The following is a 17118-nucleotide window of genomic DNA, read 5'->3' as shown; positions in this document are numbered from 1 at the left end:
TCCTCTTCTCATACATTCGTTACCTTGGTAGCTGAATCCAGACCAAAATTACCTTTCTGTGCTAACAATACACTGAATATATATTTATTAAACATATCTTTAAAATACTGAGTAGTGTTTGCTGTCTAAGGCTCAAGCCTTGCCTTTCAGCGGAGAGAACACGTAAAAAATAACCAGGAAAAGGAGATGAAAATAAAGCACAGGAGTTATAAACATTTCAAAGTCTGAGGAAAAGGGTAGGAAGGCTGGGAAAAATAAGAGCTGAGTGGAAAGATGATGTCAGGGAAACTCAGAACATTTGGAAGCAGAAACATATATAGAGAGATGGAGTGGGGGAGGGCTTTTGTTGTTGTTTTGGTTATTTTAGTGAGGGTGGTGAAACACTGGTGCAGGTTGTTCATAGAGGTGGTAGAAAGCAATTCCCTGGAAACACTGCAGGTGAGGTTGGACAGGGCTCTGAACAACCTGATGTAGTAGCAGATGTCCCTGTTCACTGCAGGGGGGTTGAGCTAGATGACCTCTAAAGGTCCCGTCCAACCCAAACCATTCCATGATTCTATGAAATGAAGAGGGAGCAAGGTCAAAGAAAATATGGAAGACAGCAATGAAGAGCATCTGGGAGGCAAGAAATGTGTGTGGTTGAGAAGGAACTTCCAAGGAATTAAACAAAAAACCACAAGCAAGTGAAGGAGGAAAGCGTGAAATAGATCCATTTGCAGAGGTTGCTTTTAATGAAGTTATACCCTGCTGTATTTCACCAACACTTTCAAAAAGGGATATATTAATCCAATCACCACCATCAGATGAGTCACTGTCTGACTGCTGTGGCACACTGAGCAGAAAAGCACAGGTGAGGGGAGGAAAAGCGGTTCTGCTGGAGCTGGGTCTTATTCAACTCTAACGTTGCATACACACAACCCTGAAAAGAAGAGAAATTCCAGGTGTTAGTGTAGGAGCTGCAGTGAGCGCTGCTGCGAGGTACTGAAAGCTGCTCTGGAGGTTGTGACACCTTTCAGCCCTTGAGGGCCCTCCTTCTACAGGATCTCTCAACCCAGAGAAAGGGCTTGGCTGGAGCTGCATGTCGATTGTGAGGCCTTTCGACCTCTGAGCCCAGAGAAAGGGCTCGCCTGAGTTACACGTTGAGAACCGAGAGTTCGGCGCGGCCGGTACTCAAGCGGCAGAAGGCGCAGGAGCGTTGCCCCACCGGCGGCACACGCTACGGCAACCCCGAACTTCAACCTCCAAACCCAGAGGGCTAAGACGTTTTCCGTGGCCGGGAATCCCCCGGGCCAAGGCAGCACAACAGCTCGGGCATCTTGCCGCAGTTAAAATTTGGGAACTGGAGGGCGGGGGGCACTCTAGAGATGTGCTGTCTGTCCGGGGTGGGCTTGGAAACGATGCTCACAAAGCTCAACGGCTTAAGAACGGGCAAGGAATAGGCAGCGGGAGCGCAACGCCGGAGGAGAGGGCAGAGGATGCCGCTGGGGTGAGAGGAGCGGGCACGGCTCCGCTCCCGGCTCCTCGCGTGGCGCTGCGGGACGGGCGGCGCGCGCGCGCGCAGCGCGCCGTGCGCGAGCCAGGGGGAAGCAACTGGCCCCTCCCGCCGCTCCCGGGCCCCGGGGCGGCGCGTGCGTGAGCGGCGGGGCAGCGCGAGGGAAGGGGCGGGGCGCCGGGAGCCGCTGCCCGCCCCGCCGGGGAGCACCGCCCCCGCCCCCCCCACGTGGCCAACCGGGCGGAGCAGGCCGGGGGAGTTGTGAGCGGCTGCCCCCTCGCCCCGCTACTACCGACCCGCCGGCTCCGTCCCTGCCCCGTGGCCTCCGGGCCCTGCCCGGGGGTGGGGGAACCTCCTCGCTGAGGACCACCTTCCGCCCCCTCTCCTCCGGCGCGACACCCCCGGCCCCGGTGAGGACTATGCGGAGATGGCCGTCCCGACCCGAGGCAGGAACAAAGAGTCGCTGCCGCTCAGACCCGGGCAACAGCAGCAGCAGCAATCGCCGGGCGCCAGCCCCGGGAGCGGCCGCGGGCGTCCGCCGCACTCTCCCGGCAGGCAGGTCCCCAGCGGGGCCCGAGCCGTGCGTAAGGGAGGTGGCGGCCGGCGGGGAGCCAGGAACGACCCCCAGAGACCCTTCAGGGAGGGGCCGGCTGCTGAGGGGGACCGGGACGTGCTGGGCCGCGGCCCCCTGAGGCTCCTGCGCATCTGCAGAGACCTGCTCCGAGGTGAGGTGGGGGTTGAGGGGGGAAAGCCGCCCCTTCCCTCAAATCCTGCCCTCTTCCCGCTTCCTCTGCCCCGCTCGGCTGGAGGGTCAGCTCTTTCGCCTCGGGGAAGCGGCAGGGGGCTCGGGTTCGCCTCCCGCTCCTCTTTCCGGCTGTCGGCAGACTTCCCGGCCCGGCGCGGAAGCCCCAGGCGCACGGGCTGTGTTTTCAGTACTGCCCGCGGAAGGGAAGCGGCGGGACGGCTTTCCTCGGGAGGGCGATGCGGGGGCGGCGGGCAGCGGAGCGCCTCCGCCGGGCAGCGGCTACCCCTGCGGTCTCACGGCGTTTGCCCGGGGGAGGGAGACGAGGAGGCTGTGCCTGGCACCGCACGGGGCAGCGGTCGCTTTCCCGCTCTTCCCGTGCCCGTCCTCCAGCTTCTCACACGGCGGGGGAGGCTCAGAGACCCGCGGCTGAGAAGCCACACGCTGGTACGGGCGACAGCCGGGGGCGAGGGGAAGGAAAAGGGCTTTTTATCACTTTAGTGTCCTTTGGGGGAGAAAGGGGCGAACGTGCTGTTGGTGCGACTAACTCATGACTAGCTCAGCTTTGTGGTGTTGGCGTGGCCAGCTTGTTTCTTGTTAAAGCTCTGCTGAAAGGACGGAGGGGTTGCTTGTCCTTTAAAAGGCTGACTGTGTGTTGGAGCCGGTTTGTCGGCCAGGTGTCTGCGTAGAAATCCTCTTTTGACAGGCTGTCTCGTAAAAGTTCTTTCAGGAATTAAAAACCTAACGATTTGTGTCGTCACCTTAACGGTCTGTCTGTGATGCTTAATAGTCGCTTTAATAGTCTTGTGTGTGGTGTTTAACGCTTTTGTGTGCAGTTGCTAATTTGCTGCTTGAAATTTCTTTCAGCTTTGTCGAAGTCTAGTCGAGATTTTTACAGGAAATGAATGCTGCAGGCTTGGAATAGATTTCCTCTTGGGGAAGGCTGTTCTTAATTGATGCTTAAGGTGTTTGTTTTCTTTTGACAGTATTTGGTGATGACAGGAAGGCCTTCAACATAAAAGCTGATAGCAAGATGTGGCTCACTTTCCTTCTGGGTAAGTGGAAGGACTATATTGCCAGAAAATCCTGTTCTGATTAATTTCTCTGGAATGGTAAACTGTACCAAAATATATTTGGAAATACAACCTGAAATAATAAAACCCAAACAAGTTTATGCTGAGAGGAAACGGGGAATAACTTTTTACCTGTTAAGCTTTGTAAAGCTGTTACTGTAGCAGTTGATGTGGCATCAGAGTTGTTGGAGGAAAATGAATTGCCCCAGGTACAGCTTATGGATCTGTCCTATCCAGTCGTTAGCTTCTATGAAGATAACAAACAAAACAAAAACCAAAGGGGGAAGGAAAAAACCCAACCCCTAACAAAAAAAAAAACCAACAAAAAAACCAACCCCAAACAACTTCTAATAAGAATATAGTCAAAGCACCTCTTTCTGGGGAAGGATTGTGGATGGAGGAACGTTTAGCTGTAGAGGGGTGTAAATGCAGAGCTGAATATCATTTGGAGTAAAGAATTAAATGGCTAATGGTCAAAGCCTTGGAGCAGGCATTTGCAAAATTAAATGAGAAATGCATCCCTAAAGCTAACAAATGTGAAACAGCAGCATATTTGTCAGATGTGCAATTAGGTGTACTCTTAAAGGTATTATATTGAAAAATGTCAGGGCATTCCAAAGATGCTGGTACTATTAATCACCCTACCAGTAGTGCTCCTTGCCAAAGGGACTTTCTTCAGTTTGATGGATTACATGGCAAAGTAGTAGCAGGGAAGCAACCTTTAGCTTACAAACTAATTGATGAATAAACTCTTCCTGAATTGCTTTGCTTACCTGTGTTTGTTCAGCGTTTCCTCCTCTAGTAGTTACTTAAATGGTGCAGAAGCACTTAGCTGATACTCAGAGTTGAAAAATGCTGTTTTTTCTTGGTTTGAAATTTGAGAGCAGATGAGGTAGAGAGGGCTTTATAACCCAGATAACCAATTGAATACTTGGGGAATCTATAGTTTTTGATAAGGTGTGAACCCTTAAGTATGTAACAGTATGCAAGAATGTAAATATACTAAATATGCAGTAGTGGGCTTTGGTTGAGGTTTAGTGGTGGTTGAATTTTCGTTGTTTTGCTTAAGCTTTAAGGTCTAGGTTTTAAAAGCAGTGGTTCATAGAATCAATAAGGTTGGAGAAGACCTCAAAGATCATCAAGTCCAACCTGGCCCCCAAGATGTTGAAGGTCCTGGCTTCCTATTTCCATTCACCAAGCAGTGCCAGACTCTGGACCCTTTCTCATCAGACCCTTTTTGGGACCCACCTGGGCTTTCCTGCATGTGGAAGGAGCCTGGGTTGTGCTAGCACAGGTGCTGTGGCTTGCAGCAAGCGTGGCTGCCATGGCAGCCTCAGACCCTGCAGCCCCACTCTTCACCTGTGGGAACTTGTTCCCCATGCTCACCCCATGGGTGGCATGGCCAGGAGAACAGGTCTGGCTAGAAGCCCAGCTTTGAACAGCATGAAAAGTGACAATAAAAGCCAGAGAGGAGGATCTGTCCTACTGCCCCCCCGGCTCATACCCACTGCCTTCTTCCTTGGGTGCAGCAAAACACATTCTGCTTCTCCAGGATGCCAGCTGTTTGTGCCCATCCCCAGTGCACACTGTAATTAGACCTGACTGAGCCCCTGTGGTCAAGGTGAGGTTCCACCTGCCAAGGTGAGGTTCCACCTTCCTGTGTGTCAAAACAGAGGATCTTCTTGAGCACACACATCAAGGCTCACAATGTGACCTCTCTGCTGCGTGGGCTATGAAAAACCCTCTCTGGGTTTTGAGGCCACTTTGCCAATGCTCTGCCTGCCACGTCCACACATGCCCAGCACTCCCACACACTGCCATGGCTGCTCCAGCACTACCTGGAAGGGGCTTCCCACAGTTTGAGCTAGTTTTGTTACAAGGGGAAGGTACAGTCATTTATTTTTTTACTCTTAAGTATTATCTCCATGCAACAATAAAGCTGTCAGAGCATTAAGGACATTCTTACACAACACTTTGGCCTGTTATATTGTGGGGTTTTTTTGTAAATAGTCATTAAATTGAGGCCTTATTCTTGAAGATATCCTTTGCAGATTGCACAAAATCTCACAAGGAAACCTCTTGGCTAAGCTGCAGATGTAGTCAATGCTTGCACATTTCCTCCTTGTTCCCAGTTCCGCTCTGTTCCTACCTAGTCCCTCCAGGGATCCTCAGAAAGCGTTAATCTATTTCAAGTACATTTCACGTCCAGTTGTTCTGTTGGTGAGTTCTGTGTATTATGTAGTCAATTTCCACAATTAGAATGCTCTTTGCATGCTACTCATGTTGCTTTTCTTAGAACAGAGCACAGGTAAAAATAGGAAATCAGATTTTACATAATAGCCCTCCTAGCCTGCAGAAAATCTGATCATATGCTTTGCTTTTAGGGATTCTTAGGTTGGAGGAGAAAGTGACATCTGCCAGTTCAAGTACATAGCAGCTGTAGCTAAGTAGCATTAGAACTGTAGTGTTCCTTTCCTGTCCTTCATTCCTTCCTCAGTAAGGGATCAAAGGATGGTAATTTAAGAGAGTTGATCTGCCTAGTTTCCATCAGGACCTAGCTTAATGCGAGTCTGGAGTCGGGCTGTTGAGAAACCCACTTTGGACTCTCAGTGGAAGGCTGTGAATTAAGCACATTGTCTCTTAAAGTGTGAGTAGTTACATGAACTGCTGGGTGATTATAAAAGGTCTTAGTTTTTATAATGGATATTGTGAAGTTTGGTAAGGTTGTATAGGAAATAACTCTCAATGCCTTTGCACTTTAACATCCTGATTTTGAATCGAGGTGAAGGGAGGAATCAGAGTTCAGTCTTCTGTTTCCTTTCTAAAATAAGTGGTAGGTTTCAATCTGCAAATTAATTATGTATTGAAATGTAATTTCCATCTTAATAGATAATTACTTTGCAACAGTAAAATACTGCAGGTTTGGCTCATTAGGAACCACAGGAATGGTGCTGGTAGCTAATGTACATTTATATTGACTTTGCTATATATTGTGTCCTAACATGTGATCTGCCTTAAAATGGATGTATTTTAAGATATTGATGCATATTTTTTGATAGATGGGCTGTGTGTATGTGTTTAATGTATGTCAGCATCAAATCTTATTGGGAGCCTTAGAAACGTTGCTGAGCAATTCAATTATTCTTTGTGCAAATATGAGAGTCAGTAGCTAAGAGAGGTTATGGACTACCCTGTTTCTTGTCACACAGTGACTGCAAAATGTCTGTCTTTATGGAATATGATTTGCTGTGGTGCAGGTATAGCTTACCTGGAATTTCATCAGCTTTTCTGAAGGGGAAAAAAAAAAGGAGTGTGCAGCTCTCCAACCTGTGACAAAACAACAGGACACAGTCTCAAGCTGTGCCAGGGGAGGTTTAGGCTGGATGTTAGGAAGAAGTTCTTCATAGAAAGAGAGATTGACCATTGGAATGTGCTGCCCAGGGAGGTGGTGGAGTCACCATCCCTGGAGGTGTTCAAGAGGAGCCTGGAGGAGGCACTTGGTGCCATGGTTTAGTTGATTGGATGGTGTTGGGTGATAGGTTGGACTGGATGATCTTGAAGGTCTTTTCCAACCTGGTTAATTCTATTCAATTCTATTCTAACTAGCACCAAGAAAAAAAAGAAAAGATTATAGCTCCTGGAAGCTTCCTGAGATTTAAAATTCCACTTAATCTGACCTCTGCTGAGCAATCCTTTGGTGATTTTGTTTCTTTTTTTTTTCCCCTAAAAAGTGTGTGTGGAAAAAGGTAAAGTTTTCAATGAAAACTTGTGGGGTTCATTTCCTAACTGAAATCCAGGCTTCTCTTTAAGAAAACTGCTTCAATAATTGAAGAGGAGCTGAAAAAAATCTCTTAAGGAGGTTTCAGCATGGTACTGCACAACTTGCTGCTTAGCCTGGAGAAGAGGAGGCTCAGGGGAGACCTTCTTGCTCTCTACAACTACCCAAAGGGAGGTTGTAGCCAGGTGGGGGTTGGTCTCTTTTCCCAGGCACCCAGCACCACAACAAGAGGACACAATCTCAAGCTGTGGCAGGGGAGGTTTAGGCTGGAGGTGAGGAATAAATTCTTCTCAGCAAGAGAGATTGGCCATTGGAATGTGCTGCCCAGGGAGGTGGTGGAGTCACCATCACTGGAAGTGTTTAAGAAGAGCCTGGCTGAGGCACTTGCTGCCATGGTTTAATTGATTAGATGGTGTTGCCCAGTTTTACTTCACATCTTTGTATGTGAAACTTTAACATTGAGGTTCATAAATGTAGTTTTATTGCATTATGGAATTGTGGAGTGTTTTGAGTTGAAGGGGAATTTAATGGTCATCTAGTCCAGCCCTCCTGCAGTAAGCAGGGGCATCTTCAATGAGATCAAGTTGCTCAGAGAGCCATCCAGCCTAACCTGGAATGTGCCCAGGGATAGACATTCTACCACCTCTCTGGGCAACCTGGGCCAGTGTTTCACCATCCTCACTTTCTATCCAGTCTAAATCTCTCCTCCAACCTATCACCCAGCCCTAGCCAATCAACTAGACCATGGCACTGAGCGCCTCATCCAGGCTTTTCTTGAAGATCTCCGGGGACAGCGACTCCACCACCTCCCTGGGCAGCACATTCCAATGGCAAATTACTCTTCTTCCTAATATCCAGCCTGAACCTCTTCTGGCCCAACTTGAAACTGTGTCTCCTCATTCTGTTGCTGGTTACCTGGGAGAACAGACTGACCCCCACCTGGCTACAACCTCCCTTCAGGTAGTCATAGACAGTGATGAGGTCCTCCTTCAGTTTAAATGCTTTGTCCTTTTGCAGCAGGCCCTGTTTTGCTCCCTTTAAGTATTGAAAGGCTGCAATAAGGCTTTCCTGAAGCCTTCTCTTCTCCAGGCTGAACTCCAACTCCCTCAGCCTTTCTTATGACCTGTGGTGGCAATGGTTAACAAGCGCTGCTAGCAGCAGCATTGTGACAACGATTACAAGTACTGCCAGCCGCAGACGGTGATTACAAGTACTGCCAGCAGCAGCAGCAGCACTTCTGGGCTCAGTGTTGGAGGAGCATGTGGTTTGGGAAGGGGCATGAAGTGTCCATTCACTCCACTCCCCTTCCACGTGCATTGAGTTGGGTTTGCAAGGGTGTTTTTCTTTCCCTTATTGCTGCTGCTTCCCAGAAGCAGAGCACCATCTGCATAGGACATGCAGCCTGAACACATGCACGTTCACTAACTCTCTGACTATATTCTGCATCAGTGTGTGGGCCTTTGATGTATGCTTTAGCTCTGTGCAAGCAACTCGACCCGTTCCATGTCGTCAGAGAGGCTCATGGAGCGTGCCTGGGTGCCTGTGAGCTGGAGGAGGTGTTTGAACATCAGCACCCTGGAGAGGGACACGGCACTCAGCACCTTTCTCTCTCCTGCTGGTAGTGAGCAGGGAGGGTGCTTGTCATCTCCACTTTCTCTCTGCACTGTAGAGAAGGCTTTTCATTACCCATGCGTATTTTCTTGGTTCAAAGGCAGCCACTCCACCTGATTTTGCTATGGCAGAGAGCCACTGTGTGCCTAGAGGGCAATCAAGACACCTTCAGTCTAGAAGGAGCATTGTGGTTCCTCTAAATACTTTCATCCCTCGCTCAAGCTGAGCTTCATTGGCGACCTCTGGGTGTGTTGTGAATGCCACCCAAGCAAAATGGATTGGTTTCCTGTCTCTGTGGATCTTGCCACGCTCAAGAAATCACAGACCTAAGCTGTTTGTCTACCACTTTATCATCATTTGTCTTTTCCCCTTGTCCCTTAGATTGCCTCCCCTGGTCTGTAGCGACATGACAACAATGCAGATAGTTTCTGGATGGACAAATGGAATGCTGCTCTATGTAGAGTCTAACTTTGTTAGCAGTCACAACCTCAGCTGGATTTATATTGATTCCCATGGTCTGTTTGCATGGTTCCAATTTACAGGACAATGCACTCTGGAAATGAAGCTTTATTTTAGTTCTTCATTAGGAGAGGAAACAAACATGACAAAGGCTCAGTCCACTTGGTGCAGGCTAGTCTGATGTGAGAATTCACAAATTTATCACTTAAGGCATGAAGTTTCTAGCTCACAATTTCTCTAATTCTCAGTTTGTAACTTCTAACTTATGTAGCTGTGAGCAAAACAGTTACAGAGCTGGTGATGAGAGTGCTCTTCCCTCCTCTTTCATCACAGTGCCAATGCCCGCTGTAGCACACCAGGAAGCACGAAGTCCTCAGCAGTCCAGCTGCTGCTGGATCTGCTTCAAAAAGCTTTCTGGGCAAGATGGTGTATTTATAAATTCCAGCTTGGGAGTTTGGTCTGTATCATTTCCATGAGCTAGCAGATTCTCAAGGAGCTCCCAGACAATCAATATTTGAAGACTGTGGCTGCAGGAAACAGTGAGCTGCGGGTGACAGTGGCAGCAGCATGACATTTAGCCCTTTCTGGCTACTAGGTCCTGCCTATGGGTTGCCCTTGCTTTGACCTAACGTTGTGGCTCATAGCATGCAGCAGGCCTTAGCATGAGTTAAGGAGCAGGACTTGAGTTAGCAATCACAGTCAGTTTAGGAAAGATGTTGAGTTGCTGGAAGGTGTCCAGAGAAGGGCAACAAAGCTGCAGAGGGGTCTGGAGCACAGCCCTGTGAGGAAAGGCTGAGGGAGCTGGGGTTGCTTAGCCTAGAGAAGAGGAAGCTCAGGGGAGACCTTCTTGCTGCCTATAACTCCCTGAAGGGAGGTTGTAGCCAGGTGGGGCTTGGTCTGTTCTCCCAGGCAACCAGTGCCAGAACAAGAGGACACAGTCTCAAGCTGTGCCAGGGGAGGTTTAGGCTAGATGTTAGGAAGGGGCTTTTCCCAGCAAGAGAGATTGGCCATTGGAATGTGCTGCCTGGGGAGGTGGTGGAGTCACCATGCCTGGAAGTGTTTAAGAGCCTGGTTGAAGCACTTGGTGCCATGGTTTAGTTGAGTAGATGGTGTTGGGTGATAGGTTGGACTGGATGATCTTTGAGGTCTTTTCCAACCTGGTTAATTTTGTGTTCTGTATTCAGTAAGTATCTTAAAAACATTAGAAATATTTGTGCTGCTTAAACAAAGAAAAAAGCTTATAATTTCAATTGGTTATTGATGGCTGAAATGGTTGTGATGGATCAACTTGAGTGATGCAGGATATAGGTTAGGACGTTACCTGGTGCTGCATACCAGCAGCATAATCATTGAATCAATAAGGTTGGAATAGACCTCAAAGATCATGAAGTCCAACCTGTAAATTGGGGTTTGTAAAGAGCTGGCCTTGAAATGTTAGTTTAGATTTCTGTTGTCTTCCTCTGGAGGCTGAGCAGCTCTGTGCATCTCTGAAACGGCACTGCAGTGACTTTAATGAACACGATTTCATCTTCGGTTATTTCAGCATTTGAGTAACTTGACACATTTTGTTTCCTTTACAGCTGCTTTTGCAGGAGTCCTACATTGGTAAGGTTAAATTTATCACTTGAGAGTAATATGATATTTGAAAGATGTGATTTTTGGGGGGGGCTTATATTTAGACAAGCTATTGGGATTTTTATTGCAATCTTTCCTCTCCAAACCAAATTGTTGTCTTTTGAAAGGCAATAGTTCTGGTTCTTGTTAAGTTTCTTAAAAGACTGTTCAGTGAAGAGTGAAACTTGCTTGCCAGGTGGAAAATTGTTGCTTACCTACACAAATTCAGGTGCATTCCCACTAACAGGCCTTGTTTTGTTTTCTTACTCTCAGTGGGTTTTGGAAGTCCAGGTCAATCCTTTCAACTTTCCCCTGTGTTGTGCTTATTTAGCTTCTACTTTAATTTCTTGGCTTTGCATCGTGTTTTCTCTCACCTCTTCAGGCCAATGCCATCTCTGTGTACAGAAAAATGGCCTTTTGTCTACTTTTTGTCAATCCAAGCCTTGAATCCTTGTGTTTAAGGTTCCATCCTAATCCTCACCCTTCTTCTTTGTTTTAAAAGTAGCTAGAGTAGGAACAGAATGACTCCTGTGGTGATTTTTCACCAGCTGCTCTTGCAGAGACAGAAAGCAACAGCTTCTGCCACTCTGGTTTTGTTTCCTAGCTCAAAAAAGGGCTATTGATTTTTAGCAGTTTGTTTCTTACAAAGTTCTGTTCAGAATCACAGTCATGTGCATTGCTCTGTGCCTCGATCCAGAGAGGGAATGAGACTCAGTTCTGTTGAGTATTCCTGTGTTTTGAAATGAGAGGCACAAGTGAGGCTATTTATTAACAGAATAAAGTAGATAGATCAGAAGGGGAGTGAGAGAGAGAAGAGGAAAGGGATTATATTACCACACCCCTCACCCCCCAAGACTGTTTGGGACTGTGGGGGAAGGCTGCTGCGGCTTTGGCCTGGAGGAGACGCTGGGTCCGTGGAGGAAGGCTGCTGAGGCTTTGGCCTGGGGGAAGATGCTGGCCTTGTTGGCTGTGCTGTCCTCTGAGCAGCCTCTTCAGCTCTGTGAGTTGCAGCAGGTGGAACTTAAGACAAGGAGAGAGGGTTTCTCCTGGTCTGTTTCTTCCAGGCTACATGGTGATGTCTCTGTCCTTTTCCTTCAGAGCAGCGTTGCCCAGGTCTTTGTTTTCCTTCTCCTGAGCCAGTAGTTGCTCAGATCTTTTATACAGTTTTTAGGTATGTATATTCCAGAGAGTATGGATGGTAGTGGCCTCTGCCCATTATTTCCAGGGCAGCTGCAGTCTGGTGAGCAATCTTTACCTATGCACCTTCCAGAGAGCCATTGTCCAATGGCAACTGCCCAATACACATCAGCTATTGTCTGGGCAAGCAGCAAAGGTGACTTCATCTTTGTTGAGTCACATCAAGAGACACAAGATTTAGTCTCTCACACTCTGGCTCCCACCCTTGCTGGAGATGAAGCTTCTCTTGGACACTGCAAGTTTTGCCTTCAAAATCATTTGCCTTTTCCTTGCCCTTTTTTATCTTCCTCCCCGTTTATAGTTGCCCCTTGATTTCTGTAGATGAATCTGCCATCAAATGTATATTTAGAATGGCAGATACCTGCCTTAAAATACAAGTGAGGAGAGGCTTTTGTGGAAGAAAAACTTAACACTCCTCCCATTTGCACCCTTATTTCTGCCACTTTTTAATCTCTCATTCTTTTCAGTAGACCTTTGCATTTTCTTTACCTGGTATGTAGGCTCAATAGCCTTACCAACATTAAACTCTGGGTCTTTGAGTGTCTGCACTTAAGTCAGAATAAATTAAGGTATTCTAATCAATTCCATAGTAGAGTTTAATAACTGCTTTGTGAGTTGGTGTTTTTTCTTTCCATTTAAAATAATCTTGATGGAGGAGAAAATAGATAGTGGGGGGGGAAGAGGTTGCCGGAGGAGGGGGAGGAGTGTGGGAGGTTGCACGAGGAGGGGGAGGGGAGGTGGGAGAGGAGGGGAGGTGATTGCACAGGTTGCAGGAGGAGGGAGAGGGGAGGAGGGGGAAGAGGTTGCAGGAGGAGGGAGAGGAGGGGAGAAGGTTGCAGGAGGAGGAGGAGGGGAGGAGGGGGAAGAGGTTACACAAGGAGGGAGAGGAGGGGAGAAGGTTGCAGGAGGAGGGAGAGGGGAGGAGGGGGAAGAGGTTACACGAGGAGGGAGGGGGAGGTGTGAGAGGAGGGGAGGCGGTTGCACAGGTTGCAGGAGGAGGGAGAGGGGAGGAGGGGAGAAGTTTGCACAAGGAGGGAGAGGGAAAGAGGGGAGAAGGTTGCACAGGTTGCAGGAGGAGGGAGAGGGGAGGAGGAGGTTGCAGGAGGAGGGAGAGGGGAGGAGGGGAGACGGTTGCTCGAGGAGCTTGTGGATAAACTTTGGGTCTTCACAGAATGTTTTGCTGGCTGTTCCTTGGTCTTTATGATTTAATGCAAGTTGTAAAACCCTGAATGAAAAGTTTCATTTGTTGTTTTCTTTGCCCCAGGTATCACATAACCACCCTCTTTGAAAACGACCGGCACTTTTCTCACCTCTCAACCCTGGAGAGAGAAATGGCCTTTCGCACGGAAATGGTTAGCTCATGTTGCAGTGAAAAGTCAGTGACTGGGAAACTTCTGCCTCTAACCCTGGCATCATGGACTGCACAAAACTTCTTAGACCCTTCTGGATAAGTAGCTATACTGAGAAATTGCAACTAATGTGCATTAGACATACAGAATTAACCAGGCTGGAAAAGACCTTTGAGATCATCAAGTCCAACCTAACACCCAAGTTTACTGATGATGGACTCAATCTCCATGTCCAGATCATCAGTAAAGATATTGAGCATTTGTGCAGCTGTAAGAAAGCTGGGAAGGGACTCTTGACAAGGGCTTGTAGTGATAGGATGAGAGGGAATGGATTGAGGCTTGAAGAGAGTAGATTTAGACTAGGTATTAGGGATAGATTCTTTATAGTGAGGGTGGGGACACACTGGAGCAGGTTGCCCAGGGGGAGGCTGTGGGTGCCCCCTCCCTGGAGGTGTTCATGGCCAGATTGGATGAGGCCTGGAGCAGTTTGGTCTGGTGGGAGGTGTCCCTGCCCATGGCAGGGGCATTGGAACTAAACAATCTTTAAGGTCTCTTCCAACCTATACCATTTAATGAATCTCTGAATCTTCTTCTATTAGTTACATTACAGCATTTGATTTGAAAACAGAGCTTGTTTGTGAAGCATAAGTGACCTCTTTAATCCTAAATACTGATTCTGCTCTCCTTTAGGGTCTTTATTATTCCTACTTCAAGATCATCATTGAGGCCCCATCGTTTTGGAATGGAGTATGGGCAATTATGAATGACAGACTGACTGAATATCCTTTAGTGATTAACACCTTACAGAGGTTCAATCTTTACCCAGAGGTGAGCCGTGGTGGTGGTGGTGGTTTCTTTTTTCAAAACAATAATTTCTGATAGATCTTTGGGTTCTTTAAATTTGCCTACAAGCATATAAGAAATGTTACTCTGGGAAAAAAAAAATGTGGTGCTGAAGATTAAAATGGTTCATGAAATGTTGCTTGAATAGCTTGTTGTAGTTCCAGGTTGTGGTGGGTTGAGATTTCCCCTGCCCAAGACTAACTTTGCCAGACCAGCTCAGACCAGCTACCGCACAGGTTTAAAATGAGAATGTTTTTTATTCCATACACTGTGATTCCCCAGGGGTCAGTGCTGGGTCCCATCCTGTTCAATATCTTTATTGATGACCTGGACGAGGGGATTGAGTCCATCATCAGTAAATTGCAGATGACACCAAGCTGGGGGCAGGAGTTGATCTGTTAAGAGGGTAGGAGAGCTCTGCAGAAGGACCTTGCCAGGCTGGGCAGAGTCCAGGGGCATGAGACTAAACACATCCAAGTGCAGGGTTCTACACACTGGCCACAGCAACCCCATGCAGTGCTACAGGCTGGGGTCCAAGTGGCTGGAAAGCAGCCAGGCAGAAAGGGACCTTGGGGTACTGGTTGATAGTAGGCTGCGCATGAGCCAGCAGTGTGCCCAGGTGGCCAAGAAGACCGATGGCATCCTGGACTGCATCAGGAATAGTGTGGCCAGCAGGAGCAGGGAAGTCATTCTGCCTTGTACTCAGCACTGAGTACACACCTTGAGTCCTGTGTCCAGTTCTGGGCCCCTCAGGTTAGGAAAGATGTTGAGTTGCTGGAAGGTGTCCAGAGAAGGGCAACAAAGCTGCGGAGGGGTCTGGAGCACAGCCCTGTGAGGAGAGGCTGAGGGAGCTGGGGTGGCTTAGCCTGGAGAAGGGGAGGCTCAGGGGAGACCTTCTTGCTCTCTCCAACTGCCTGAAGGGACGTTGTAGCCAGGTGGGTGTTGGTCTCTTCTCCCAGGCAACCAGCACCAGAACAAGAGGACACAGTCTCAAGCTGTGCTAGGGGGGGTTTAGGCTCAAGTTGAGGAAGAAATTCTTCCCAGCAAGAGAGATTGGCCATTGGAATGTGCTGGCCCCATCACTGGAGGTGTTTAAGAAGAGCCTGGCTGAGGCACTTGGTGCCATGGTTTATTTGATTAGTGTTGGTTGATAGGTTGGACTCGATCTATGAGGTCTTTTCCAACATGATTAATTCTGTTCTATCAATTCTCAGGCTTCATGTATGTCTCATCATATGTGAATGCTTTCTAGATCTTAGTGTTTCCTGCCCTAAAGTTGCAATCCAATTCTGTACTTCTTGCTGGTTATTTTCCCTGGAAGCAAGGAGCTTGCTGACATTGTGTACTTCAGGAAATAGGACATCCACAGTCTCAGTAGTAAGTGACAATAATGCCTGCAGCAATACAGCTACTGAGAAGTTGTTTTGCTGTGCATTTTGTGTAACACATCCCAGTTCACTGTGGCCCCTAAAAATCTGTGAAAGCAGCCTGCTTGTGTGTTGCAGAAGAAACTCATCTGTGCAAGCCTGGCTGCTGCTGTTCTGTAGGTACTTAATGTTAGACTTGATTACATTCCATTCCTGCTCTGGGTTTTTTTTTGGTCACTAAGAGGAATCTGTTTAAATACAGCAATGTTTGTTTCCCTTTGTCTTCTGGTTCTGCCAGTGTGTCTCGTACATTTTGCAAACTCCTTTGGTTAGTGTACGTTCCTGTAGCTCCACTTGTCATCACCAGCTTATTTTTTGGAGAATCAAGGACTAACAATGGCTGTAATTGTTGGGTACTAGCATTTATACTCCTCCTGCTGTTGGAAGAGAACTGCTTTCAGGAACTGTGTGTCTTGAGAGTTCTCAGCATGCAGCGTATTTATACAGCCTGCCTGTAGTGGTTTCACTTGCTTCTTGGTTGCTCTGAAAGAACTAAATGCTCGAGGGCAGCAAGTTCTGTTGCCCTCTGACTGCTCGAGGGGAGCAAGTTCTGTTGCCTTCTGACAAGAACAAGAGGACACAGTCTCAAGCTGTGCCAGGGGAAGTTCAGGCTTGAGGTGAGGAGAAAGTTCTTCACTGAGAGAGTCGTTCGTCATTGGAATGTGCTGCCCAGGGAGGTGGTGCAGTCACCGTCCCTGGAAGTGTGCAAGAGGGGATTGGATGTGGCACTTGGTGCCATGGTTTAGTCATGAGGTCTGTGGTGACAGGTTAGAATTGATGATCTTTGAGGTCTCTTCCAACCTTAGTGATACTCTGACTGCTAGAGGGGAGCAAGTTCTGTTGCCCTCTGACTGCTAGAGGGGAGCAAGTTCTGTTGCCCTCTGACTGCTAGAGGGGAGCAAGTTCTGTTGCCCTCTAACTTCCTTTAGTGTTTGTTGGGAATGTTGAGGGTTGAGTTTCATAGAACCATGGGATGGTAAGGGTTGGAAGGGTCCTCCAGTGGTCATCTAGTCCAATTCCTCTGCAGTAAGCAGGGATATCCTCCACTAGGTCAGGTTGCTCAGAGCCTTGTTGAGCCTGACTTATGAATATCTTAGGGGTTTGCTGGTTTTATTCTTGTGTTTTTTAACTGAAAAGAGGTTGCAGTTCACTTGTGGAAATGCAGCATTAGGAATGTGTGCCTTATTTGACTACTGTAAAGTTAGAGTAGACTTACTGACTTCAGCTGCAGTCTGACTTGCAAAAAATCAAAGGCAGCTGGTCAAATGAACTTGGTCCTAGAGAACAACCATGAAAGATGACCGAGTAAATTAGATGATGACATCAAAATGAGCAATTGTGGCTGTCATTCTGGATGAACTTTATGTAGATGACTGTGCTACACGTGCTGGCTTGTCTGTTCAGTCAGAGTTTGCTAGGAATGTACTGGTTCATACAATTTGGTGATAGGATTCATTCATCTTTTGTGTGCCTATGTGAGCATAAAAAGCAGACAAAACAGCCTGCTCTGCTCCTTTCAGTCGTTTATGCTTG

General features: G+C 47.8%; 1 protein-coding gene across 1 annotated transcript in view; it reads left to right on the top strand.

The window, feature by feature from the left end:
* The first annotated feature begins 1725 nt into the window (after positions 1 to 1725).
* The window catches only part of DPY19L1 (dpy-19 like C-mannosyltransferase 1), a 55655-nt gene continuing 40262 nt past the window's right edge, over positions 1726 to 17118 (top strand). Inside the window, exons 1-5 of the mRNA XM_054177149.1 lie at positions 1726 to 2217; positions 3221 to 3289; positions 10736 to 10760; positions 13231 to 13318; positions 14006 to 14143. Coding sequence (XP_054033124.1) covers positions 1920 to 2217; positions 3221 to 3289; positions 10736 to 10760; positions 13231 to 13318; positions 14006 to 14143 — 618 coding nt within the window. The 5' untranslated portion in view covers positions 1726 to 1919. The remainder of the gene's footprint in view (positions 2218 to 3220; positions 3290 to 10735; positions 10761 to 13230; positions 13319 to 14005; positions 14144 to 17118) is intronic.

This window comes from Dryobates pubescens, chromosome 38, assembly GCF_014839835.1.
Source record: "Dryobates pubescens isolate bDryPub1 chromosome 38, bDryPub1.pri, whole genome shotgun sequence".
NCBI classification, from domain to species: Eukaryota; Metazoa; Chordata; class Aves; order Piciformes; family Picidae; genus Dryobates; species Dryobates pubescens.
This window is presented reverse-complemented; position numbering and strand designations above follow the sequence as displayed.